At 29.1% G+C, this 27,560-nt stretch overlaps 3 protein-coding genes across 3 annotated transcripts in view; all 3 read left to right on the top strand.

Annotated features, from left to right (window-relative positions):
- The window catches only part of kndc1 (kinase non-catalytic C-lobe domain containing 1), a gene marked incomplete at its 5' end in the record, with an annotated part of 56,033 nt that extends 50,864 nt beyond the window's left edge, over positions 1-5,169 (top strand). The window contains 2 exons of the mRNA XM_073834526.1: positions 1,175-1,332; positions 4,504-5,169. Of these exons, the coding sequence (XP_073690627.1) occupies positions 1,175-1,332; positions 4,504-4,735 (390 nt within the window). The remainder of the gene's footprint in view (positions 1-1,174; positions 1,333-4,503) is intronic.
- Positions 5,170-10,401: 5,232 nt separating this feature from the next.
- On the top strand, positions 10,402-12,169 carry LOC141326568 (homeobox protein vent1-like). The gene is made up of 3 exons (XM_073835292.1): positions 10,402-11,092; positions 11,199-11,431; positions 11,788-12,169. Exons 1-3 carry the CDS (start codon positions 10,843-10,845, stop codon positions 12,046-12,048), a joined length of 744 nt encoding a protein of 247 aa, XP_073691393.1. The 5' UTR covers positions 10,402-10,842; the 3' UTR covers positions 12,049-12,169.
- A 5,782-nt stretch (positions 12,170-17,951) lies between these two features.
- vent (ventral expressed homeobox) lies at positions 17,952-19,674 on the top strand. Its single transcript, XM_073834527.1, has 3 exons — positions 17,952-18,084; positions 18,166-18,356; positions 19,435-19,674. Exons 1-3 carry the CDS (start codon positions 17,952-17,954, stop codon positions 19,672-19,674), a joined length of 564 nt encoding a protein of 187 aa, XP_073690628.1.
- Positions 19,675-27,560: the final 7,886 nt, after the last annotated feature.

Raw genomic sequence — 27,560 nt, forward strand, 5'->3', positions numbered from 1 at the left:
TTTCTTAATTATTATAATTAGTATTAGTAATAATAATAGAACCACTTCATGGCTATTTATATTAATTATTTTCTTTTTTAACATTTAAATTCTAAAGTTTAATTAATTTAAAATTAAAAAAGTATTAAATAATAATAATAAAAATAATAATAATATAGAATTTAAATTTGTAGATTTTAATTTGTTGTTTAAAACGTAATAATAATAATAGTGTTAATAATAATAATAGTGTTATTATTATTAGTGTTGTTGTTGTTGTTGTTGTTATTATGTCTATTAGTATTATTGTATTATATAATATTTATAACATTAATAATGTGAATAATAACAAAACTGCTTCACAGCTGTTTCAATTATTTTGAATTATTTCTTAATTATTATTATTATTAGTAGTAATAATAATTAGTAAAAATAATAGAACCCCTTCATGGCTATTTATTTTAATTATTATTTTTAACATTTAAATTTTTAATTTAATAATTTAATTAATTTATTGTTTCAAACATGATAATAATAATAATAATAATAATAATAATAATAATAATAATAATAATAATAATATAATTACTATTCTAAAATTTTATTAACTTATTGTTTTTGAACATAATAATAATAATAATAATAATAGTGTTAATAATATTATCAATAATAACGATAATGTTATTATTATTATTATTATTATTATTAATTATTATTATTGTCTATATTATTAACCATATTATTAAAAACAAATCTGCCTCACAGCTGTTTATTTTAATTGCTCTAATAATTAATTAGCTATTAATAATATTTTTACCTCTTTTTTCTTTCTTTTTATTTTATTATATCTCAAGACAGTTGCATCACCCGATCATTTTTGAGTATGTCCTACAAAATACATATACAAAATATTAAAATATGAATTGACAAAATAAATTTTAAAACAGAAAACTAAAAACATGCGTATATCACAACAGAGGTGTATTAAAAGTTTTTGTGAATTCTATTTTTAATGTTTGAATAATTAAATACATGCATTTGCTAGATGCTTTCAAAGTTTACATATTATGAGTTCATGCATTTCATGAGAATCAAACCTGTGACATTGGCATTGCGAGCACATGCTCTACTATTTGAGCTATAGGAATTGGTCTTTTTTTCTACGTTGGAAAGTCTGTTAATGATCCTGTTTCAGGTGTTTCTGAAGAGTGATAATCTGTGCCTGATGGAAGGAGAGAAGGGCCGTCGACGGCCAACTCTCCCCGACGCTCACATCCTGGCCATGCACATCCAGCAGCTGGAGATCGGAGCGTTCACCATGACCAGCGGAGCGTACAAGTGGCCCAAACTGAGGTCTCACAAACACTTACATTCACATTCATACATTAACAGACATCTCTATCCAAACTGAGGAACATCACAACTCAAAGCAGCGTCTTTAAAGGAACAGTTCACCCAAAAATAAAAATTATACTTACTCTCAGTGAATGGGTGCCGTGATAATGAAAGTAGATTTGTTTCAGCTTTTGTCTTCTTCAGATGTTAACTGATGGACTGGAGTGTTGTGAATTACTTGTGGATTATTGTGATGTTTTTATCATCTGTTTGGACTATCATTTTTACGGCACCCATTCACTACAGAGGATCCATTGGTGAGACAGTGATGTAATGCTACATTTTTCCAAATCTGATGAAGAAACAAACTCTACATCTTGGACAGCCAGCAAATTTAGATTTTTCTCATTATCATTCTGACGGCACCCATTCACTCCAGAGGATCCATCGGTGAGACAGATGTAATGTTACATTTTTCCAAATCTGATGAAGAAACAAACTCTACATCTTGGACGTCTGCAAATTTAGATTTTCTCTTTATCATTCTGACGGCACCCATTCACTCCAGAGGATCCATTGGTGAGAGAGTGATGTAATGCTAATTTTTTTTCCTAATCTGATGAAGAAACAAACTCTACATCTTGGACAGCCAGCAAATTTAGATTTTTCTTATTATCATTCTGACGGCACCCATTCACTCCAGAGGATCCATCGGTGAGACAGATGTAATGCTACATTTTTCCAAATCTGATGAAGAAACAAACTCTACATCTTGGACGTCTGCAAATTTAGATTTTCTCTTTATCATTCTGACGGCACCCATTCACTCCAGAGGATCCATTGGTGAGAGAGTGATGTAATGCTAATTTTTTTCCTAATCTGATGAAGAAACAAACTCTACATCTTGGACGGCCTGCAAATTTAGATTTTTCTCATTATCATTCTGACGGCAGCCATTCACTACAGAGGATACATTGATGAGACAGTGATGTAATGCTACATTTTTCCAAATCTGATGAAGAAACAAACTCTACACCTTGGACAGCCAGCAAATTTTGATTTTTCTCATTATCATTCTGACGGCAGCCATTCACTACAGAGGATCCATTGATGAGACAGTGATGTAATGCTACATTTTTCCAAATCTGATGAAGAAACAAACTCTACACCTTGGACAGCCAGCAAATTTAGATTTTTCTCATTATCATTCTGACGGCACCCATTAACTGCAGAGGATCCATTGGTGACACAGTGATGGAATGCTACATTTTTCCAAATCAGATAAAGAAACAAACTCTACATCTTGGACGGCCTGCAAATTTAGATTTTTCTCTTTATCATTCTGACGGCACCCATTAACTGCAGAGGATCCATTGGTGAGACAGTGATGTAATGCTACATTTTTTTTTCAAAATCTGATGAAGAAACAAACTCTACATCTTGGACGCCTGCAAATTTAGATTTTTCTCATTATCATTCTGACGGCACCCATTAACTGCAGAGGATCCATTGGTGACACAGTGATGGAATGCTACATTTTTCCAAATCAGATAAAGAAACAAACTCTACATCTTGGGCGGCCTGCAAATTTAGATTTTTCTCTTTATCATTCTGACGGCACCCATTAACTGCAGAGGATCCATTGGTGAGACAGTGATGTAATGCCACATTTTTTTCCAAATCTGATGAAGAAACAAACTCTACATCTTGGACGCCTGCAAATTTAGATTTTTCTCATTATCGTTCTGACGGCACCCATTCACTCCAGAGGATCCATTGATGACACAGTGATGGAATGACACAATAAAATCAGCGCTTTTTAATTTTCAAGTAAACTACTCCTTTAAGTCTTAACGTTACTGTAGAACCGACTCATCCAGTTTCTCCTCATGCTCACATACGCTGCAGGACAGACATCTGCGGAGGTCAGAGGTCATGGACAGTCAGATGTGGTGGTAATGAGTTTATGGAGCAGATGGTGTGTGTTTGGAGATGTTTGGGGTTTGTGCCAGCTGCCGTAGGGCTGCTTTTGTCGGCAGGTTCGTAGTTGGACACACAGCTGGTTGTTGTACATCTGTAGCTCACAGCACACTGAATCAGGTCAATCACACACACATGGAGATACTGTGCATGTTTCATTCTGGACTTCTGGAACTAATGTTTTATATTTGGGGGTTGAGTTGATCATTCATAAATGTTGCCTTTATGATCTTTTTATGATTCAGAACAACAACTAGTTATGTTCTTAACTGTTCTTAATTTGAGCCGGATCCTGTTCCAGTTTTTATTTTTAAAGATGCATTTAAATCAGTTTTTTTTAAGTCAGATATATTTAGCTTATTTATTCCTTTCATATATATAGACTATGCTTGTGTTTTATTTATATGATAACAAATTTTATTTTTTAATGTGCATCATTTTTTAATGTAATATGGACGCAGCAGGCGCAGTAATATCACGCAGCGCCTGAAATGAGTTCCCAGCTAGGTTAGCATTTCATGCATGCTGTGTGATATTACTGCGCCTGCTTCGGCCAATTTACAGCAGCAAACTTCTTTGACTATTACGCCGGAATGGGAGTGTAGTTCCTAATCTTATAGACCAAGAAAATCGCAGCTTTACATTTTCTGCCGGTATTATTAGTACACAATATAACTACAGAAGAGTCAAGTTTTAAATAGGACAAATATCGAAACTCTGTCATTTTTGAACGCGATGCTATTGGTCTAATTGGATTCAATGATCTATGCTAAGCTATGCTAAAAGTGATATCGCCAGAACAGGAGAACGGCTGAATGGATTTCAAAACGGTAAAAATCAACTTATTAACTCGGGGGGGAGTTGGAGAATGAGCCTATGTCCAAAAAAAGTGGAGTGTTCCTTTAAGAATACCCATATAGCGTATTATAAATACGGGTTTCATAGAAAGTGTTACCGAAAGCTGTTTTTGTGATGTGGGAAATATGATTTTCAAAAGACAGGTTGCTGTCTAATATAACACCCAGATTTTTGACCGAAAGTAACAGTACATCCGTCTAGTTGCAAGATTCTGTGTACTATTTTTTTTTAGTTCAATTACTAATGTATTATTTCACATTATCTGCAGAACGCACACATGCTCTACTTTCTATCTTGGCATCTTAAACCAAACTCACATGTCGAGTCTCATGTCTATTTGTTTCCTCTTAGGAACATCGCTCGTGTGGTCAGTCAGGTCCATGCTTTTCAGGAGCATCTCTATTCCTACTCTCCCGACCTTGAGCTGCAGACGTACCTGCGTGGGCGGATCACACGCTTCGGCCGGTGTGACGTCCCGCTCCTCGCGTCGGACAACCACGCCAACTTCAGCCAGACGCCCAGCGAGCGGCACACTCGCCGCATCCACGACACGCTGCGCCGCGTCAAAGCCTCTTTCCAGTGAGCGGCACAGATGTGGAACACCGCTGGAGGACGCCATCAGGAGCCGTAACCCACTCGCAGACGTCTCCATCTAAACTCTGAGGAGAGATGAAGACATTTACAGTCGCTCTCATATGGATGTTGACAAGGATTTAGGAGTCTGTGCCAAAAAAACCTGATCATGAAAAGCACAAGACATGGAAGTCCTAATTTGAGGATCATCTTTACCTTCAAGTATCACACGCTTCTTCAAACAGCCTTAGTCAGTTTGCTTATGATGGATGGTTTTCTTTAAGGACAAAGACTTTTATTTTTGTGTTGACGTTTTTTTGACAGCTACACAACCAAATATTGTAGTCTGGGTATTTATAGATTTATTAAGAATTACTGAGCAATTATTAATTATATTAATGCATTTTAGACCATCTGAGATTGAAAAGCTTGAAATAATGCAATATAAACTCCTTCAGAGAGAGGAGAAAATATACTTTTATTAATAGAGTCGATGCAGTATATTTCTACACCTAATCTTAGGAAATTGTGACATTTAAATATTTTAACTCATTGCATTTGCATTTGTCCTACACTTTTATTTCCCTGTTTTAAAGTTCAACTAGGCATCTTTCTAATCAGAGTTAAATTAAACTATTTGAGAACTATTTCTGATCTGTTCTCCGTCGCATTATCAATAAGATTTGTCTTAACTTAAAGGGATAGTTCACCCCAAAACAGGTTGTTCCAAACCTATGAGATTCTTTCTTGTGTTCAACACGAAAGGTAATATTTTGATGAATATTGGTAACCAAACAGATGTTCGTCCCTGTTGTACGACAGCGTTTTAGTTAAAAAATTTAAGATCGTGTCGAAATATTTTGAAATAAAGTCAAAATTACAAGAATTAAATTATTTTCTAAATATTTTAACTTTATTCTCTAAATATAATTATTCTCATAATTTTTACTTTAGTCTCAATATTTCAACTTTATTCTCGTAATTTTTACTTTATTCTTAAAACATTTGACTATTCTCAGAATATTTCAACTTTATTCTTGAAACGTTGACATTATTTTCTAAATTTTTCGACTTTATTCTAGTAATATTTCGACTTTATTCTTGAAATATTTCAACTTTATTCTCACAATAATTAAAATTTATTCTCGTAATATTTCGACTTTATTTTTGAAACATTGACTTTATTTTCTAAATATTTCGACTTTATTCTAGTAATAGTTCAAATTTATTCTCTTAATATTTCAACTTTATTTTTGAAACATTTTGACTATTTTCAAAAGATTTTGACTTTATTCTCGTTATTTCTACTTTATTCTTTAAACATTGACTTTATTTTTTAAATCACGAGAATAAAGTAAAAATTTTAAGAATGAAGTTGAAATATTTAAAGAATAAAGTTGAAATATTTCGACTTTATTCTCGAAACATTTTGACTTTATTCTCTAAATATTTTGATTTTATTCTCGTAATTTTTACTTTATTTTCGAAATATTTAAATTTTATTCTGGTAATATTTTGACTTTATTCTTGACACATTTTGACTTTATTTTCTTAACTTTCCACTTTATTCTTATTAACTTTATTTTACTTTTTTAACTTGATTTATAATATTTTAACTTTATTCTCTTAATATTTCAACTTTATTCTCAGAACATTTTGACTTTATTTTACAAATATTTTGATGTTATTCTCGTAATTGTAGATTTTTTTTTTTTTTTTTTTTTTTTTTTTTTTTGCATTTTTTAACATGGCACTAAAACAGCATCAGACCATTGACTCCCATACTATGAGGGATATATATATATTGACACAAGTCAATAGCTACAAGCAACTGTTTGGTTTCCAACATAAGAAAGGAGCTCATACAGATTTGTTTTTCAGGTTTCAGTCTATAAATAATATTGTAGATTTGAATAAAACCATTTAGTTTAGCTGTTTAACATCTGCAAGATTGTGAACTTACTAAATGAAAGGTGTTAATAGCTCATGAATCAGATTTAGAGCCAATAAATTGCATTGTGTTGAATGAACTTCTCATTTTGATGCAGTGTGTTTTTCAGGTGTGCAGAATGCAGCGTGTACAGAATTATTAGGCAAGTTGATATTTTTTTCCAAGCACATTTTACCAATTCCAAACCACACTACTATTAATTTAGTTTTTAATCATTTATAAGTGATATATAATTGCCCGTGAAGGCTGGACAGAAACACTTTTATTGTTTTGAGTTTTTTCTGCTCACCAGGGCTGTATTTATTTGATCAAAAATAGAGTAAAATTGTAAAATATTTTTACAATGTATAGCTGTTTTTATGTGAATATCTGTTAAAGTGTAGTTTATTTTGGTGATCAAAGCTGAATTTTCAGAATTATTACTCCAGTCTTAAATGTCACATGATTCTTCAGAAATCTTTCTAAAATGATGTTTTCTGCTCAAGAAACATTTCTGAATTCTAAATTCAATTTTCAAAATTAAAATTTGATTTGTCAGGGTTCACAGATCAAAAGAACAACATTTATTTGAAACAAATCTTTTGTAACATTATAAATGTCTTTACTGACACTTTTGATCACAATAATAAATAAAAGCAACAGGCAAGCAGGACAAAGTTTCAAAAATATCTAAAAAAATCGTAATTATTTCAAACTTTTGACTTGTAGTGTACTGGACGTTCTTAGAATTATGCAAAAAATGTATGCATCATTAAACTGTAAACAAAATATCTCAATAACTGGATATGAAAGCAATATCACACTCACAATCGTTCATATTTGTGACCCTGGACCACAAAACCAGTCTTAAGTAGCATGGGTATACTAGCAATAACCAACAATGCATTGTCGATTGTTCTTTTATGCCAAAAATCATTAGGATATTAAGTGAAGATCATGTTCCATGAAGATATTTTGTGAAGTTCATAGCGTAAATATATATCAAAACTGAATTTGATTAGTGATATGCATTGCTAAGAACTTCATTTGGACAACTTCTAAAGCGATTTTCTCAAAATTTTGATTTTTTTTTTGCACCCTCAGATTGCAGATTTCCAAATATTCTATCATAACAACCCATACATCAATGCAAAGCTTGTTTATTCAGCTTTTAATATGATGTATGAATCTCAAATCTTAAAAAAATGACCCTTATAACTGGTTTTGTGATCCAGGGTCACATTTTATTCAGCAACAACAGTGTGCTTGTTCAGGTGATGTATTAAAGCTTTTAATGTTTTCTTAGAACCATCATTGTGTTCGCTAATCTGATGACTGTCAATTAAATGAATTTAATTTGTTTTATGATTGCTCACAGAACTGCTCGCTGTACTTGTGTGTCATCATGCACATTTTTCCCCAAAAATCATTAGGATATTAAGTGAAGATCATGTTCCATGAAGATATTTTGTAAGTTTCAGAGCGTAAATATATCAAAAATGAATTTGATTAGTAATATGCATTGCTAAGAACTTCATTTGGACAACTTCAAAAGCTATTTTCTCAAAATTGTGATTTTTTTGCACCCTCAGATTGCCGATTTCCAAACCCATACATCAATGCAAAGCTTATTTATTCAGCTTTTAATGTGATGTATGAATCTCAAATCTTAAATAAATTGACCCTTATGACTGGTTTTGTGGTCCAGGGTCACATTTTATTCAGTAACATTGTTCAGGTGATGTTTTAAAGTTTTCTTTAGAACCATCATTGTGTTCGCCAATCCGATGACTGTCAATTAAACCAATTTAATTTGCTTTAAGAATTACTCACAGAACTGCTCGCTGTACTTAAATGTGATCATGTCTTATCCGAATTAAATAATGCGAGTTTGAGCTCCGCGGTTTGTTTTCGGAGTTTCACGCGGAGGCGAGGAAACGCGCGCCCCCGGAGGCGCAGCGGCGCACATCGGATCCTCCTCATTGTTCCTCTGCGGATCAAAGCGCTCCAGATAAAGGCTTTAATTGCGAGTCAAAGAGCTCGAGCTCCCGCACTATAGATCACTGATAAAGGAAACAGTCAACATGCCGTTATCGTCATTGTCCAGCTAAACGATCCTTTCAAAGGCTCTGTCTCTCATCCAGAGACATTCAAATACAATCTGATAACACCAAATCCCTGATTAACCGCAGACCTCTGTGCCAAGAGCCGCCTCACATGCCATTATGTCGGATTTATCAGCAATATTATTCAATCACAGTCTGTGCGGTTGTGTTTCATCACGAAACCTCGAATAAACATACAACTGAATGAAGATATTTGAAGTGAGTTGTTGCATTTTCCCCCAAAGCGACCTTTTGGCATGCAATAATTTTTCCTCTTCGTTTATTTATTAAAAAATAGCTTTACAACATTCTAGCATAAGTTGCATTAAATATGCATACGCCTACATGCACATTTGTGCATATGCATGATTAAAATTTAATATAAAATAAATCACTGCACAGTTTTAGCCTACTGCAGTGAGATCTTTTGACTGTTTTCACTGTGTCTAGTAGTTGTGTTGAAACAGTGGATCAGGCTTAAGCTTGTCCGGGTGTGAATTTGCATTTGAACTGCTGGTCAATCAAAGTTAATTGTGTTGCTACTGTAATCCCTTTGATCGTGATGTTTGCCGACCGCGCCAAACGCTGCTGTGATGGACGGTGGCGCCAGAGACTCCACAGGCATCAGCATGTGTTAATACACCACCATTTGAACTACAGTCAAATCACACACCAAAGTACAGAAACACTGACAAGTAGAAGAAACTAGGCGGTTTTTGCTCCAATATTCGGATGTTTAAAAAATCACGTCCAAGCGACAACAACTGTATTTTTTTCTAATTGATGCATTGATCATTTTCGCGCCGATGTCACAGTGACACGACAGAATAAGCCTGAAAATCAAAGATTAAATACAAACTAGGCTGGCATATAAGCAAAGTTAGTCAAATCCTAGAAGTTCGGAACGGTGTTGTAGAAAATAAATATAACCCTGCACCACAAAAACAGTCAAAATGGTTATTTTTTGAAGTTAAGATTTATAGAGCATCTGAAGCTAAATAAATAAAGTTTCAATTAGTGTGTGGTTTAGAACAATATTTTGCTGAGATGCAACTATTTGAAAATCTAGAATCTGAGGGTGTGAAAAAAATCAAAATATTGAGAAAATCGCAATTGCTACAAATATTGCTGCTTCATACTTTTTTTTTTATTGGCTACAGTTTTTGTTTTTATAAGATTCTGACCTTATAAAGTAACTTTCGTTTTATCATATAGTCTACATTAATACTTTAGTAAATACAAAAGTCTGAAGACAAAGTTCAGTAGGATATGGTTACAAAATGGTCAAATTGTTAAAAACAAAAATAATTTAAACATGCATGTTGAAGTCTCTTCTGCTCAAGAAGACTGCATTTATTTGATCGAAAATACAGTACAAATGTTTTCTATGTGCATATGTGTTAATGTAATTTATTCTTGTGATCAAAGCTGAATTTCTAGCATTATTACTCCAGTCTTCAACGTCACATGATCCTTCAGAAATCATTCCAATATGCTGATTTGCTGCTTAAGAAACGTTTCTGATTATTATCAATGTTGAAAACAGCTGTGCTGCACAATATGTTTGTGAAAAACCAGATATGTAAGCAATGAATTCATATTTTGCATTATATATAATGCAAAGCAGGGCAAACACACGATTTTGTTATCAGGAATTGGCTGAAAATTGGTGCAAAATATTGAAAAAGTTTTATTAGCCATTTAAGATAGTTGTTTTTAAGTTTCCTAGCTTCAAACTTTAAATTCCCATTATTAAGGCTGCCTTTTTCGCCACAAATGCGCCACCGGGATCCAGTTGTTCCGACACTCCATCTGTGTTTGAAGAGGATGCAGACAGCTGGATGAGCCAGAGGTTCTCACAGACAAGCTGGCGCCAGGTTTTCACACAATCACAGGATATGTAAAGACTTCAATAACGACCCATTAGGCCTAATGATTGAGAATCGATCAGGCGTTAACTCCTCCATGCATATGTTAATGCGATGCCGGGGACGGCCTATATATTCAGCCCGCTGGTGTAGGCCTGGCAAACAGTCTTGGATTGTACTTGGATAGACTCACTTCCTCAGACAGACAGCAATCATGGTGAAGACGTTTTCAGTGGACTGGCTCGCCCAGAGCTTTCACGATTCAGCGCCTCAAGAAGTTTCGGAGCCGGAGAAAAAGATCCATAGGCCGCACGTACCCTGTTTGGTTCAACCGAGAGCTCCAACATCGTACGACAAGGTTTATTTGCAGCCAAAACCAAAGGTTAACAAAGTTGAACAGAAGCCAGAGATTAGCAAAGAGGTCACAACTCCGGTTACGCCAAGGAGCTGCTCATCCCCAAGCTGTAAGTTTAATTGTATTTGTGTTTAATTGCGCTTAATTGTATTTTCGATTAATTTCTATTGACGTGAATGAAAACAGAGCATGTTTTAATCATATTTCATGTTTAGTTTCAGAAAACAGCGGATATTCCTCTGGATATGAGAGCGAAGCGGCCGCGTCCGAATGCGCGTCCATCGAAGATGGAAACGTTGTGGAAAAAGACGCGGGGACGCGCAGAATCCGAACCAAATTCACGTCGGAACAAATCGACAAACTTGAGAAAATCTTCAACAAGCACAAATACTTGGATGCGGGAGAAAGAGTGAAAACAGCTTTGAAACTCAATCTGTCAGAAACTCAGGTGAGACGCGATCATTAAACGCTATTATCTTCATTATATGACTTTAGTTACTATATTTAGCAAATTATTTCCTCGAAATACATTATCGAGAAAACTGTACACTTAAAAAGCTAGTAAATTTCACCAACAGTCAAGAAATTGCCAAGCAAAGACTGAAATAGTATTTTATTGTAAAGCATACTCCAATAAAAGTGGAAAAGTGCATTTTGAATAATATAATTTTGACTCGCTACTAGGCTCAATTGACAACTAACATTGAATTGATGAAGTACAAAGGCTGAAATTGTATTTTATTGTATAGCATCACGTGTTGAATACTAGAACGAATTTTAAATGTGTTTTTGTTTGTTCTTCAGGTTCGAACTTGGTTCCAGAACCGCAGAATGAAGCTGAAGCGCGAAGTTCAAGAGATGCGCGCTGACTATCTTCTACCTCAGATGGTTCTCCCCCACGTGCTTCCGGTTCAGTACCACTGCTATGACAGACAGCGACTTCCGTTTCCGCCTCATGGCGCAATGATGCAGCAGATGATCCCACAGCAGCCGCTGGTTCCTCCTCCTCCTCCTCCTCCTCATCATCATCATCAGCTTATGATATCCAGGCAGCATTACTACTGAAAATGACAATTTCTGAGACTTGTTCCTTTAAAACACTTAAATCACATTCTGTGTGCAATATTTGTACTTTGTAAAGAAACATAGTGTTTAATTATAAAGAAGAGTTTATTTATTATCAGAAATAAAGTATGTTTTATGGCAAACCTTACTTGAGCCTTACTAGTGATTTGTTCACATTCGAGTTGAACTTAAGTTTAAAGTTCACATTTGATTGGTTTCAGAAGTGAATCGATCTGAAATATTTGTTGTTCAGATGCGTTTAATCTTAATCAGTTTCCTTTGAAGATAAAAGATACTATGACACGCACCAAACTGAGTGATTGTTTGGGAAATCAGTGTTTTTTCTTGGATAATTTCATATATTTTAAGTATTGCTCATTTGCAACCAAATTGCATCAATACAATTACATTTAAGGGCCCTGACAATTATGTATCTGCATAAAATTTACTCTAAGTAAAATAAGTATCAGTTATTTAATTAAGAAGTTATATTGCAGCATCAAGATGCATTTTGTAATTAATTAATTCAATTTAATTTAATTCATCACATACTACATTGAGTTCTCAATGTATTAGTGGTTTCTGACTATTTTGATTTCTGAAATAATAAATAAATAAATAAATAAATGCATTGTAAATATTGTATGATACTATTTATTTATTGTTTCAGAAACCATGAAAAGAAACCATTAATAATTTGAGAGCCATTAATACAAAATAGTCAGAAACCAATAAATAAATAAATGCATTTTAATACTGTATGATGCTATTTATTTATGTTGTTGTTTTATATGTTCTTAAAATGACTTTTGGTTTTCAGGAATAATTAAATAAATGCATACAATATTTTATGATACTATTAATTTATTTATTTATGATGCATTATAGTTTCAATGACTATTTTGGTTTCTGGAATGAATGAACAGTATAGGATACTATTTATATATTTACTTTTTTAAATTTATTTATGATGCATTAGGTTCTTCAATTTACTATTTTGGTTTCTGAAATAAATAAATAAATAAATAAAAAAGAGATAAATAAATGGATTGATGCAACATTATGTGATACTATTTATTTATATCTTCAGAAGGGTATTTTGTTGAGTATCTGAATTCATTAAAGTAGCCTAGTTTTATTTATTGTTGTTGTTATTATTATTATTATAAAGGGTTTTGTGGAACTTACAAACCCACAATATAAAGAAAGATTTAAAATAAATAAATAAATACAACCATATTTATGTTGCATTATAGGTTTTTCAAATGACTATTTTGGTTTCTGGAATGAATGAATGAATGAATGAACAGTATAGGATACTATTTATATATTTACTTTTTTAAATTTATTTATGATGCATTAGGTTCTTCAAATTACTATTTTGGTTTCTGAAATAAATATAAATAAATAAATAAATAAATAGATGCAACATTATATGATACTATTTATTTATTTATGATGCATTGTAGTTTCTTCAAATGACTATTTTGGTTTCTGGAATTAATAAACAAATAAATAGGTGCAACATTATATGATACTATTTATTTATTTATGTCTTCAGAAGGGTATTTTGTAGAGTATATGAATTCATTAAAGTAGCCTAGTTTTATTTATTATTATTATTATTATTAATTTATCCTTGAAGTAAAAGGTTTTGTGGAACTTACAAACCCACAATATAAAGAAAGTTTTATTTATGTTGCATTATAGGTTCTTTAAATGACTATTTTGGTTTCTGGAATGAATGAACATTATACTGTTTATTTATTTATTTACTTTTTTATTTATGTAGCATTATAGGTTCTTAAAAATACTATCTTGGTTCTTGAACTACATAAATAAATAAATAAATAAATAAATGTAATATTTATTTATTTATTTATGTTGCATTATAGGTTCTACAAATGACTATTTTGGTTTCTGAAATAAATAAATAAATAAATAAATGCAATATTGTATGATTTTATTTATTTATTGTTTCTTCAAAATACATTATTCCAACTCTTTTTAACCCCAGTTCAGGTTTGAAAACAAATTAAAAGCAACTGACATCCATTTTTTTCTAGCTTAAATCATATCTTAAAAATTGCAACCAAACAGAATTTGCTTCCTTAAACCATAGGTAAAAACTTAAGTTAGATCTGTCTTCTTCGTTTGAAAACCCACACAGAAACCTATAATTTGTCAAAACGTGGCCATATCCAAACATATGCTTCATTTTTGGATATTTTTTTTTTTTACCTTTTCATAATCCTTTTCGATTTTGGCGCAAATTATTCGCCATTTGTGCACAGACAGAGAAAGAGACTGGCGTATAGACTTGCAGTAATACTAGTGAGATTTAAATGAAATGTAGGCGCCAAAGAACCCCTAAACAAACCAGGGCAGGCCATTGATCCCGCAGGAGCCGCTGAGTCACGGAGTCACACTGCGCTTTCATATGCGCGCGACCTCGCGCACTTCAAACGAGACCTAACGAGCAGATCATGGTCAACAATTAGTCCTAATTAAGTCGCCCATTGATGAGTTTACACTCTCCACATAATCCCAACAGACTGGCTCCAGCATGTCTGGCTTGTGTGTGTGTTAAAGTGTTGTCTCATACAGTGGAGATGTGATGAGTATTGATCACACTTTAATATCAGACCCCGACAACATTAGGATTAACTATAGAACTGGTTACCGAAGGACCATCGAGGTTAATAACTCATAATCATTTTGCAAAACCAGCCATGCAGGTTTAATAGAGAGATGATTTCATGCTGTGCATGCCATCATTGACTAATAACGTAATACAAATTAATCTTGATGTTGCATTATAGCGTCTTCAGATGAGTATTTTGGTTTCTGGATTTATTTATTTATTTATTTATTTATTTATTTATTTATTTATTTATTTATGTTTGTTGCATTATAAATTCCTCAAATTAAAATTTTTGTTTCTGGATTATATAAATAAAAATAAATTAATTAATAAAGAAATGCAACATTATATCGTAATATTTCTTTATATATTTGTTTATGTTGCGTTATAGGTTATTCAAATGAAAATTTTCATTTGAAAAGTTTCTGGAATATATACATTTAAAATAAATAAATAAATTAATAAATGCAACATTATGTGGTAGGACTATTCATTTATTTATTTTGCATTATAGGTTCTTCAAATGACAATTTTGTTTCTGGAATATATACATTAAAAAAAATAATAAATGCAACATTATATGGTCATATTTATTTATTTATTTATTTATGATGATTATAGGTTCTTTAAATGAAAATTTTGTTTTCTGGAATATATACAAATAAATAATAACTAAATAAGTTAATGCAACATGGTAATAACATGGTAACATGGTAATATTTATTTATTCATTAATTAATTAATTAATTAATTAATTAATTTATTTATTTATTCATTCATTTATTCATTTATTTATTTATGTGGCATTATAGGTTCTTCAAATGAAAATTTTGGTTTCTGGAATATAAAAATATAAATTAATTCAACATTATATGGTACTATATATTTATTTATTTTGCGTTATATGTTCTTCAAATGACAACATTGGTTTCTGGAATATATAAATGAACAAAAATGCAACATTATATGGTGCTATTTATTTATTTATTCATTAGATGGGTATTTGGTGTATTTGAGTATTTGAGCACAGAGTTTGAGTACAGAGTATTTTTTAATTTCTATTATTTTTAATGAATAACTAAATGCAACATTATATGATTTTATTTTATTTTTTTGTTAAATCATCAGTAGCCCTGTATGTTTTTATTTTATTATTATAATTATTATTATTATTATTTTACTATTTTTAATTAATAAATATATGCAACATTATATGATACTATTTATTTATTTATTTATGTATTTATTTATTTATTTGTGTGTATATTCTTCACATGACCATTTTGGTTCCTGAAATATATAAAAAAAAAAAAAATACATAAATGCAACCATTTGGTACTATCTATCTATCTATCTATCTATCTATCTATCTATCTATCTATCTATCTATCTATCTATCTATCTATCTGTCTATCTGTCTATCTATTTATCTGTCTATCTGTCTATCTGTCTATCTGTCTATCTATCTATCTATCTATCTATCTATCTATCTATCTATCTATCTATCTATCTATCTATCTATCATCTATCATGTATTTACAGGTTCCTCAAATGGCTATTTTGTAGAGTATCTGAATTCATTAAATCATAAGTAGCCCTGTATTTTTATTTAGTTTACATTTTTCTTATTTTTAATAAATAAATGAATGCAACATTATATTATACTATTTGATTGTTTATATGTTCTTCCAAATTTGGTTTCTGAATTAAACAAATAAACAAATACATAAATAAATAAATAAATGCAACCTTTTTTGTAGAGCATCTGAATTGATTAAATTACCAGTAGCCCTGTATTTTTATTTATTTTTATTTTTTTAATAAATAAATAAATGCAACATTATATTATACCATTTGTTTGTTTATTTATATGTTCTTCAAATGCAATGGTTTCTAAAATAAATAAATAAACAAATAAATAAATGCAACCTTATATGATACTATTTATTTATTTATATATAGGTCAGATTTGTATAGTGTATTTGAATTTATATAATCATAAGTAGCCCTATATTTTTATTTATTTTAAATTTTTTATTGTTTTTATTATTTAAACAAATAATTATATTATACTATTTGTTTGTTTGTTTATATGTTCTTCAAATGACAATTTTGGTTTCTAAAATAAATAAATAAACAAATAAATAAATGCAACCTTATATGATAATATTTATTTATTAGATTCCTCAGATTTTGTAGAGTATCTGAATTCATAAGTAGCCCTATATTTTTATTTATTTTAAATTTTTTATTGTTTTTATTATTTTAAAATAAATAATTATATTATACTATTTGTTTGTTTGTATGATCTTCAAATGACAATTTTGGTTTCTGAAATAAGTAAATAAACAAATGCATAAATAAATGCAACCTTTTTTGTAGAGTGTCTGAATTGATTAAATTACCAGTAGCCCTGTATTTATGCGTCTTTATTCATTTTTATTTGTTTATTTACTTTTTAATTAATTTTTCCTTAAGAATTCAGATATTTTGTTTTTAATTAAACTGATGTGATTAGTCTTTAAATTTCATTTTCATCTTCAGTTTATCCCATTGCTTTAGTATTTTTTTCTAAACATCTATATTCTTAAAGTGCATGCATCTCCACATGTAGATGCACAACTCAGTGTTTCCGAGCTACTCATTCAAACTGGAGTTTGTAAGGCGCCAAAGACACATTTGCCATTAAACATCAAACGCTTAGCTCCTTTCCTCTGGTGCAACACCATATAGTCTTCAATGACAGCAGACAAAGCAGCAGAAACTCGTCTGTAGACATCAGTCCTGCCGCTCAAACCCATGCCAAGATGCATTTAATGCAATAAACAAGCGTGTTGAATCACACAGATTGGAAAGACTCAAACACAATAGGGATCAAGCCTTAATCCGACTGTAAGTAAAACAGTGATCCGCCCAAATCCACCGCTTTCTTTCATCTTCACATTATCGGCCGATGGATGAGGTCTTGTCTTGAGTGGATGATGTTGCTCTCCGTCAATTCAACTGATTGTATCAATGCATTGATGGTTCTTCTCAGGTACTTGAGGTGAACAGAGGTGCTCAGACTCGCTGGCGCCTGGATATCACAAGTAGGCTACGCAGAACGTGTGAACAAGCCCATTGCGACATCTATTAACTTCAATTACAGAGTTATAATTCCGCGAGAGTGGCTTTACTCATGCAAATGAGGGGAGAAGAAGCTCCTATAAAGTCAGGGCACTGACCACAACAACTCATCCAAATATTAGGAAGAAACATCATGTTTAAGAAGTTCTCCGTTGAGTGGTTGTCCCAGAGCTTCCATGCTCAAGATTTGGACCAAGAGAAATGCGCTGATGCTCCTCAAGATGCGCTTGGAGATGGAGACACCAAGGTGCCATCTTCTCCTATAAGTAAGTATGAACTTCTCATTGTGGTATTCAGTGTTTTTCTGGATTTGTAAGGGATCTAACATGTTGTTTCTCTCGTATTAGATAGTTGTGGCTACTCCTCGGGCTCTGAGAGCGATGAGAGTGAAGGAGAATCCGGGCCGCAGCGGCGCGTCAGAACCAAGTTCAGTTCGGATCAGATCTCGCGTCTGGAGAAAACCTTCTGCAAACATAAATACCTCGGAGCGACTCAAAGGAGGAAAATAGCGGAGAAACTGGAGCTGTCTGAAACACAGGTGTGTGTATGAGAGATGAGGACATTTATAGACGTGGTAGGCAGCAGATGTTTTGAATTATTAACTTATATTAGTAATGAGTAAAAGAGTTAAAGTAAAAGTGCATTTGTTAATCCTCGGAGGTATTTATGTGAATTGCAAGATATGGTGTTTTGAATAAATAAATAATGCATTCATGCACTTTATTTAGTTATTTATTTAGAACATATAATGCAAAATAAATAAGGTATACATTCTTCAGATTAGTATTTTGGTTCATGGATTCATTAAAATTTCAGTAAGTAAATAAAGAAAGACTGGTTTTGACAATTACAAGTACCTAAAAGCAGGGAAAAATTGCAAACAGATAAATGTTTTTATTTATTTGTTTATTTTTTTAGATCCTGTAATGCAACATAAATAAATATTAATAATAAATTCCGCAGATTCTTCAGATTAGTATTTTGGTTCCTGGATTTATTAAAATTTTAGTAAGTACATAAATTAATCAAATAAATAAATAAATTACAAGTAAAAGCAGGAAAAAATGCAAACGATTTAATTTTTTTTTATTTCGTTTATTTATTATTTATTTAGTTAGTTAGACCTTATGCAATATACAATATATATATACATACATACATATATACATACATACATACATACATATATATATATATATTCATTATAAATTCTTCAGTTTAACATTTTGGTTCCTGGATTCATTAAAATATTAGTAAGTAAATACATAAATAAAGACCAGTTTTGAGAATTATAAGGCAGGAAAAATTGCAAACAGGTTTATTTATTTTCATGATAAATTCTTCAGATTAGTATTTTGGTTTCCGGATTCATTAAAATATTAGTATGTAAATACATAAAAAAAAAGAAAGACAAGTTTTGAGAATAACAAGTAACTAAAAGCTGAAAAAGATTGCAAACAGATTTGTTTATTAATTTTTTCTTAGACAATTTAATATTGTAATCTGCAAGCAAATAAATCAGATTCATTTCTTGCTCCTAACATATCAGTATTTTAGCCCTGATTGTATTGTGAATGTAATGAAACATCATTTTAAACGTGGATATTTTTTTAAAGGTGAAAACGTGGTTCCAGAACAGACGGATGAAGCTGAAGCGCGAAGTTCAGGACATGCGCACTGCTGATGGTTTTGCGCCTGCAGTCCTCCCGCCTGTGACGGTATTTCAGCACCACGCCTTGAGCGGACAGCGCCCGCCTCTCTATTACCAGCCACAGAGCCTGCAGCGGATTCCCGCGAGACAGATGCCGCCACAGCCACACCTCCACCCGCTGCTGTTCGCGCCCTGCTACTTTTAAAACTTTGCTACTTTGCCTTTTTTTTTTTTTTTTAATGATCGGATATGTGTTATCTAGATGTAATATAATTAATGTATAACCCCTAAAAAAGGGTTTTAAAAAAGTAAAATATACTGTAAAAGCAAGCACTGTATGTAGTTCCATAAGCAAATTGTAAATGTATGTACATAATTAAATATGGCCTCTATGCAAAATCTGAAAAATCGTATTAAAAATGCTTTGAACCAAGCCTCTTAGCCTTTTAATTTTATTTATTTTGATTATACATTCTTCAGATGAGTATATTGGTTCCTGGATATATTAAATGTTCAATAAGTAAAAAAAAAAATAATAAGAATAAGAATTTTTGTTTTGAGAATTGCAAGTAACTAAAAGCAGTAAAAAAATGCAAAAAAGATAAATGTATTTATTTATTTGTTTATTTAGACTCAATAATGCAACAAATAAAATGTTTATTTATTTATTGTCATTATTCGTTCTTCAGATTAGTATTTTGGTTCCTGGGTTCATTAAATCTTTAGTAAGTAAATAAGTAAACAAACAAACAAACAATAAATAATTAAATAAATACAGGTTTTAAGAATTACAACTAAAGGCAGGAAAAATGTGCAGATAAGTATTATTTGATCCAAAGCAATATTATTTATTTATACCCCTATTTATTTATTTTCAATATACGTTCTTCAGATTAGTATTTTGGTTCCTGGATTCGTTAAATCTTCAGTAAGTTAGTAAGTAAGTTAGTTTTCGGAGTTACAAGTAACTAAAACAGGAAAAAAATGCAAACAGATCAATTTATTTATTTATTCATACATAAATAAATATGGTCTCCATGCAAAATCGGAAAAATCATATTAAAAATGCTTTAAAATCTCTTAGCCTTTTAATTTTATTTATATAATTACATTATTTATTTATTTATTTATTTATTTATTTATTTATTTATTTATTTATTTATTTATTTTTCATTAAACATTTTTCAGATTAGTATTTTGGTTCCTGGATACATTACATCTTCAATAAGTAAATAAAAAATAAATTAACAAGTTTTGAGAATTACAAGTAACTAAAAGCAGGAAAAAATTGATACAGATAAATGTATTTAGACCCTTTAATGCAACATAAATAAAATTTATTTATTTATTTATTTATTTATTTATTTACTTACTTATTTACTTATTTATTTATTTTCATTTTATTTATTTGTTTATTTTCATTATACATTCTTCAGATTAGTATTTTGGTTCCTGGATATATTAAGTATTCAGTAAGTTAAAAAAGGACAAGTTTTAAGAATTATAAGTAACTAAAAGCAGGAAAAGATGGAAACAGATAATTTATTTTATTTTATTTTTCATTTTACATTTTTCAAATTAGTATTTTGGTTCCTGGATACATTAAACCTTCAATAAGTAAATAAAAAATTAACTAAGTTTTGAGAATTACAAGTAAACTAAAAGCAGGAAAAAATGGATACAGATAAATGTATTTATTTATTAAGACCCTTTAATGCAACATAAATAAAATTTATTTATTTATTATTTTTTTCAGTATACATTCTTCAGATTAGTATTTTGGTTCCTGGATATATTAAGTATTCATTAAGTAAATAAAAAAAAATTGACAAGTTTTAAGAATTATAAGTAACTAAAAGCAGGAAAAGATGGAAAGAGATAAATTAATTTATTTTTCATTATATATTTTTCAGATTAGTATTTTGGTTCCTGGTTACATTAAACCTTCAATAAGTAAATAAAAAAAATAATTAAGTGTAGAGAATTACAAGTAACTAAAAGCAGGAAAAAATGGATACAGATAAATGTATTAATTTATTTATTTAGACCCTTTAGTGCAACATAAATAAAATGTATATATTTATTTTCATTATACATTCATCAGATTAATATTTTGGTTCCTGGATTCATTAAATCTTCAGTAGGTAAGTAAATAAGTAAACAAATAAATAAATACAGGTTATGAGAAATACAAGTAACTAATTTATTTATGCTCTATAATGCAACATATTTTTTTCATTCATTATTTATTTATTTATAACCTATAAAGCAACATTATTTATTTATTTGTGTTCATTATAAGTTCTTCAAATTAGTATTTTAGTTGCTGGATTCGTTAAATCTTCAGTAAGTAACATAAATTAAATTAAAAAAAATTAAAAAGCAGAAACAAATGCAAACAGATAAATCTTCAGTAAGTAAGTAAAAAAAGTGAGTAAATAAATAAAAACATTTTTTGGGAGTTAAAAGTAAAAGCAGGAACAAATGCAAACATAAATTATTCATTAGATTAGATTAGTATTTTGATTCCTGGATTCATTAAATCTTAAATAAGCAAATAATTAAATAAATAAAATCAAGTTTTGAGAATTACAAGTAAGTGAAAGCAGAAAAGAATTGCAAAAATATTTATATATTTAGACCATATACTGTAACTTTATTTAGTTATTTATTGTTCTCTTGTTTGTTTGTTATATGCATCTCATGAAACCTGTCATATAAATCTATTGCATTGGTAATATGAGCTATATACAGTGGCCAGGCAATGATAATGTTCTTGTTTTTGATTCTCAGACAGTATGTTTGTCGTGGGCTCTGTTGAGGTGTAGATTTGCTCCTGTGAGCAGATTGAGCGCGCCATCATCATCATCTTGAGCAGCACATCAAAGCGACTGTAACGAGCAGATGATGGAGATCCTCAGAGCCCCATTGAGATGAATGGAGAAGTTCACACCCGCAGGAAAGGTGGCAAACTCCGGCGCCATGAAGTCTGTCCTGATCCAGAAAACCTGCTGAATGTGAGTCTGAGCTCATCTCACATCAAACCTCAAACACAACACACACAGCTGCTCCACAAACATCACGTACAGCGTCAAACGCGTTTGCTCACGTATGCAAAGCTTAATGCGTATCTATTTATTAATGCATATTTTAATACGTAATTACATTTGCATTTCTACTATCTCCCAGGTAGTTTGTGTTGTAAAGGTTATCCAGGTATAAACCTGTCAGAAGTTTTGGCTAGTGACCCTTTCTCATGCCAAACGATGTTTCTCCCTGTTATTTATTTATTGCCATAAATATAAAATCTTTAGCTTATTATTATTGTACTATTTATTTAAATGTGCATTTTGAACTAGCCTAGAACAAAATATTAATTTAATTGTATTTACATTTTTTAAATTTATTTTATTTTGCATTTTTATTTTTGCATTGCTGTGTTAATAAGTAATTGAATTTGTTTTAAAAGGTAACCTTTAAATACCTTTTAATTATTTAATTAATTATCTGGGATAATCCATCTATTAGTGACCTTTTCTAAAGAAAAACAATGTTTTTTTTTCAATTGTTTTTGTTATAATATTAATATTAATATTAATATTAATATTAATATTAATATTAGTATTAGTATTAGTATTAATATTAATATTAATATTAATATTAATATTAATATATTAATATTAATATTAATATTAATATTAATATTAATATATTAATATTAACATTAACATTAACATTAACATTAACATTAACATTAACATTAATATTAATATTAATGTTAATGTTAATGTTAATGTTAATGTTAATATTAATATTAATATTAATATTAATATTAATAATAATAATAATAATAATAATATTATTATTATTCCTCCCTTTCTTTCCATAAATATAAAACTTTTAGCTTTTAATAGTTGTTATTAATATATACATATGTTATTATTATATGGTTATTATTATTATTATTTAATTTTGCATGTTTAACTGTCTAGCCTTTTCTAATGGAAAACAAAGATTTCCCTCCTCCAGCTTTTTATTTTCTTTTTATTTTAACTATATTATTAAACACAACAAACTTTTGACTGTTTTATGTTGTTTTATATTTATTTTAATATTTTTTTAGAGTGCTAAAAATAATTAAATAAACTCTTTAATAAAATAATTAAATAAACTCTAAATAACTATTTTTTAAAGTGCAGTAATTACATAAACTAGCAAAAGACTTTTGGCTCATAATAATTATTTTATTTATTTATTTATTTTATTTAACTATATTAGTAAACACAAAAACTTTTGACTGTTTTATCTTTATCTATTTTAACAAAAAGGTGTTAAAAATAATTAAATAAAATAATTAAAAACACTCTTAATAACCATGTTTTAATGTGCAGTAATTACATAAACTAGCAACAAACTTTTGGCTCATAATAATAATTTCATTTCATTTCATTTTATTTTATTTTATTTATTTTTTTAATAATAATCATCATTATTATTTTATTTAGCATTTTGATCTGGTTAGACCCCTCCAGACTGATTTTTCCCCCTCCAGCTTTTTATTTTATTTTATTTTATTTTATTTTATTTTATTTTATTTTATTTTATTTTATTTTATTTTATTTTATTTTATTTTATTTTATTTTATTTTATTTTATTTTATAGTACACACAACAAACTTTAGACTGTTTTATGTTATGTTTTATATTTACATTTTAAGTAACATTTATTGTTTTAGAATGTTAAAAATAATTAAATAAAGGCTAATGTTATCTTATTTTTTAATTTTATAAACTAATTGAATTTTAAATATTTTTTTAGAGTGTAGTAAATTACATAAACTAGCAACAAACTTTTGGCTAATAAAATTATTTTATTTTATTATAGTTTTGTAACGTTTTAAAAAAAATTGAACAGTAACAGATCTGTTGATATCTGACAGTTTGCATGCTGGAATTTTACATTAAAAGTATTTTAATACTTTTATTTAGTTTTTGTAGATGTGTGTGTCCACAGGGAGGCAGTGCTCTACTACAGTATGAATATGAGCATCAGCTTTAGTTCAGTGTGGATTAAACTGAACAGTATGTGTGAACGGGATGATTATCAAATCAATCTATATGACAATCTGAACAGATCTAATGCTCTTTCACAGTTCATCTGGATGATTTAGTGTGCTATTATTGAGTGTTTGTTATGATGAATGAGCAGGTTTTGATGGTGCTGTTACACTGTTGTCATGCTAAACATGTGCTTTACATGCGTGTCATTGTGTGTTTACAAACTGTGCAACTGTACAAAACCAACAACAACCTTACAAATGGCTCATCTATCATTTGTGTTTGTAGACATTTATCAATATCCCAAAATTATGGGGTAAACATTTCATGGTGTTCAGAGCTTTTTAATACTGTGGTAATAAGGTTTTATTTTATTTGAGTGTTTTATTTAATATTTTCTTTTTCTTTTTTATTTGTATAAATCATAACACAAAAACAATATATTAACACCTGTATTTTAAAGTGTACTAAATAATTTCAATTTGTGATCAACAAAAATGTGCAACTGTTTCCTCCATTCAACTTTACTGCCTTGTTAACTTTTATTAATTTTATTATTTTTTTATTTTTTTTATGACACAAGAAACTTTTATTTACTTATTTATTTATTTTAATGTTTCCTACATTCATTAAGTTTACTGCCACGTTAACTTTTATTTATTTTATTTTATTTTATAATTATTATTTTTTTATAACACATGAACTTTTATTCACTTATTTATTTATTTTAATGTTTCCGCCATTCATTAAGTTTACTGCCACGTTAACTCTTATTTATTTTATTTTATTTTATAATTTTTAAATGTATTTTTTATTACATAAACTTTTATTTATTTATTTTAATGTTACCTCCATTCATTAAGTTTACTGCCATGTTAACTTTTATTTATTTTATTTTATTTTATAATTTTTAAATTTATTTTTTATTACATAAACTTTTATTTCTTTATTTTAATGTTTCCTCCATTCATTAAGTTTACTGCCATGTTAACGTTTATTTATTTTATTTTATTTTATTTTATTTATTTTTATTTTATCATTTTTTTTTTTTTTTTTATAACATAAACTTTTATTTATTTATTTTAATGTTTCCTCCATTCATTAAGCCACGTTTACTTTTTATATTTTATAACACATAAACTTTTATTTATTTATTTTATTTATTTATTTATTTTAATGTTTCCTCCATTCATTAAGTTTACTGCCATGTTAACTTTATTTTATTTTATTTTATTATATTTTTTTTTACAACACACAAACTTTTATTTATTTATTTTAATGTTATATTTTATTATTTTATTTAATATTTTATTTTTATAAATCATAACACATTAACAATATATTAGCACCTTTATTTTCAATTTGTGAATAACAAAAATGTGCAAATGTTTCCTCCATTCATTAAGTTTACTGCCACGTTAACTTTTATTTAATTTAGTTTTATTAATTGTATTTTTAGTGTTTTTTATTTTTTATTTTATATTTATATAAGTCATAACACAAACAATTTATTAACACCTGCATTTTTGAGTTTACTTAAATTTTTTATTTTATTTCATTTATATTTTTCATTTTATTGTTTTATTTTATTTTAATGTTTTATTTTATTAATCTATTAATTTTATTTTATTTATTTAGTTGTTTATTTGTTTGTTTGTTTGTTTGTTTTTGAGTGTACTAAATTTTTTTATTATTTTGTTTTATTTTATTTCATTTCATTTATATTTTTCATTTTATTGTTTTAATTTAATGTTTTATTTTATTAATTTATTAATTTAATTTATTTAGTTGTTTATTTGTTTGTTTGTTTGTTTTTGAGTGTACTAAATTTTTTTATTATTTTATTTTATTTCATTTATATTTTTAATTTTATTGTTTTATTTTATTTTAATGTTTTATTTTATCTTATTAATTTAATTGAGTTGAATGTATTCATTTATTAATTTAATTTTAATTTGATTCAATTAAATTTTGTTTTACCTTTTGTGCAATGGAATGGTTATGTTATATGTTGTTATGTTATGTTTTAAATTATTGACTTTAGTTTTGAATTTGCATTTTAACCGTCTAATTGGTATAGACACCATGTTGACCGACATATATGAGGTCATTTGTGTTTTGAAAACCAAAAACAACTTCACAAATGGATGATGAATGACTGAAAATACAGTCACAAGGACAAATGCTGCTGCACAATCAGTTCTCACGTCACACAACACAGATGTTTGGATTGTGAGCTCATAGCTGTGTTTTGTGGTGAGGTCTGGTGTTTGCTCTGGTTTGGTCAGGTCTGGTGTCTGTGGTTGTGATGGTCCAGGGTTTGCTCTGAGGACTGCAGTCTAACATCTGAATGCTGGTCTGGTGTGGCGTCACACAGCGTCTGTAAGGAGCGTCTGTGAGTGGGCTCATGCTCTCTTTGATTTGATGTAATGATCTCCTCGAGCCGTTCCCTTGATAGCGGTGTGTGAGCTCTCCATTTATCATCTCTTTACTGTGTTAGACACATTTTCTAGCTGACTGCATGAAAAGCTGCCGAGTCCTTAATTTAGACACAAACTGAGATACTGAATGACAGAAACAGCTGAAGCTCATTTGTGTTGTATGGATCTCCATTGTTAAAAAGTGTTTTGTTTTATTTTATATTATATATTATATATTATTATTTTATATTATATATTATTATTTTATATTTTACATTTTACATTTTACATTTTGCATATTATATTATATTATATTATATTATATTATATTATATTATATTATATTATATTATATTATATTATATTATATTATATTATATTACATTATATTATATTATATTATATTATGTTATGTTATATTATATAGGATTTTGTCACATTTCTTTAGGTTTGCAGTATTGTTTTATGAATGATTCTTAGTTAATGAAAGAAGTAATAAAAGAAGAGGCAAAGAAAATAAAGCCCCCATGTTTTGTTTTTTATTTTATTTTATTTTATTTTATTTTATTTTATTTTATTTTATTTTATTTTATTTTATTTTATTTTATTTTATT

The sequence above is a fragment of the Garra rufa genome, chromosome 2, assembly GCF_049309525.1.
Source record: "Garra rufa chromosome 2, GarRuf1.0, whole genome shotgun sequence".
Taxonomy (NCBI): Eukaryota; Metazoa; Chordata; class Actinopteri; order Cypriniformes; family Cyprinidae; genus Garra; species Garra rufa.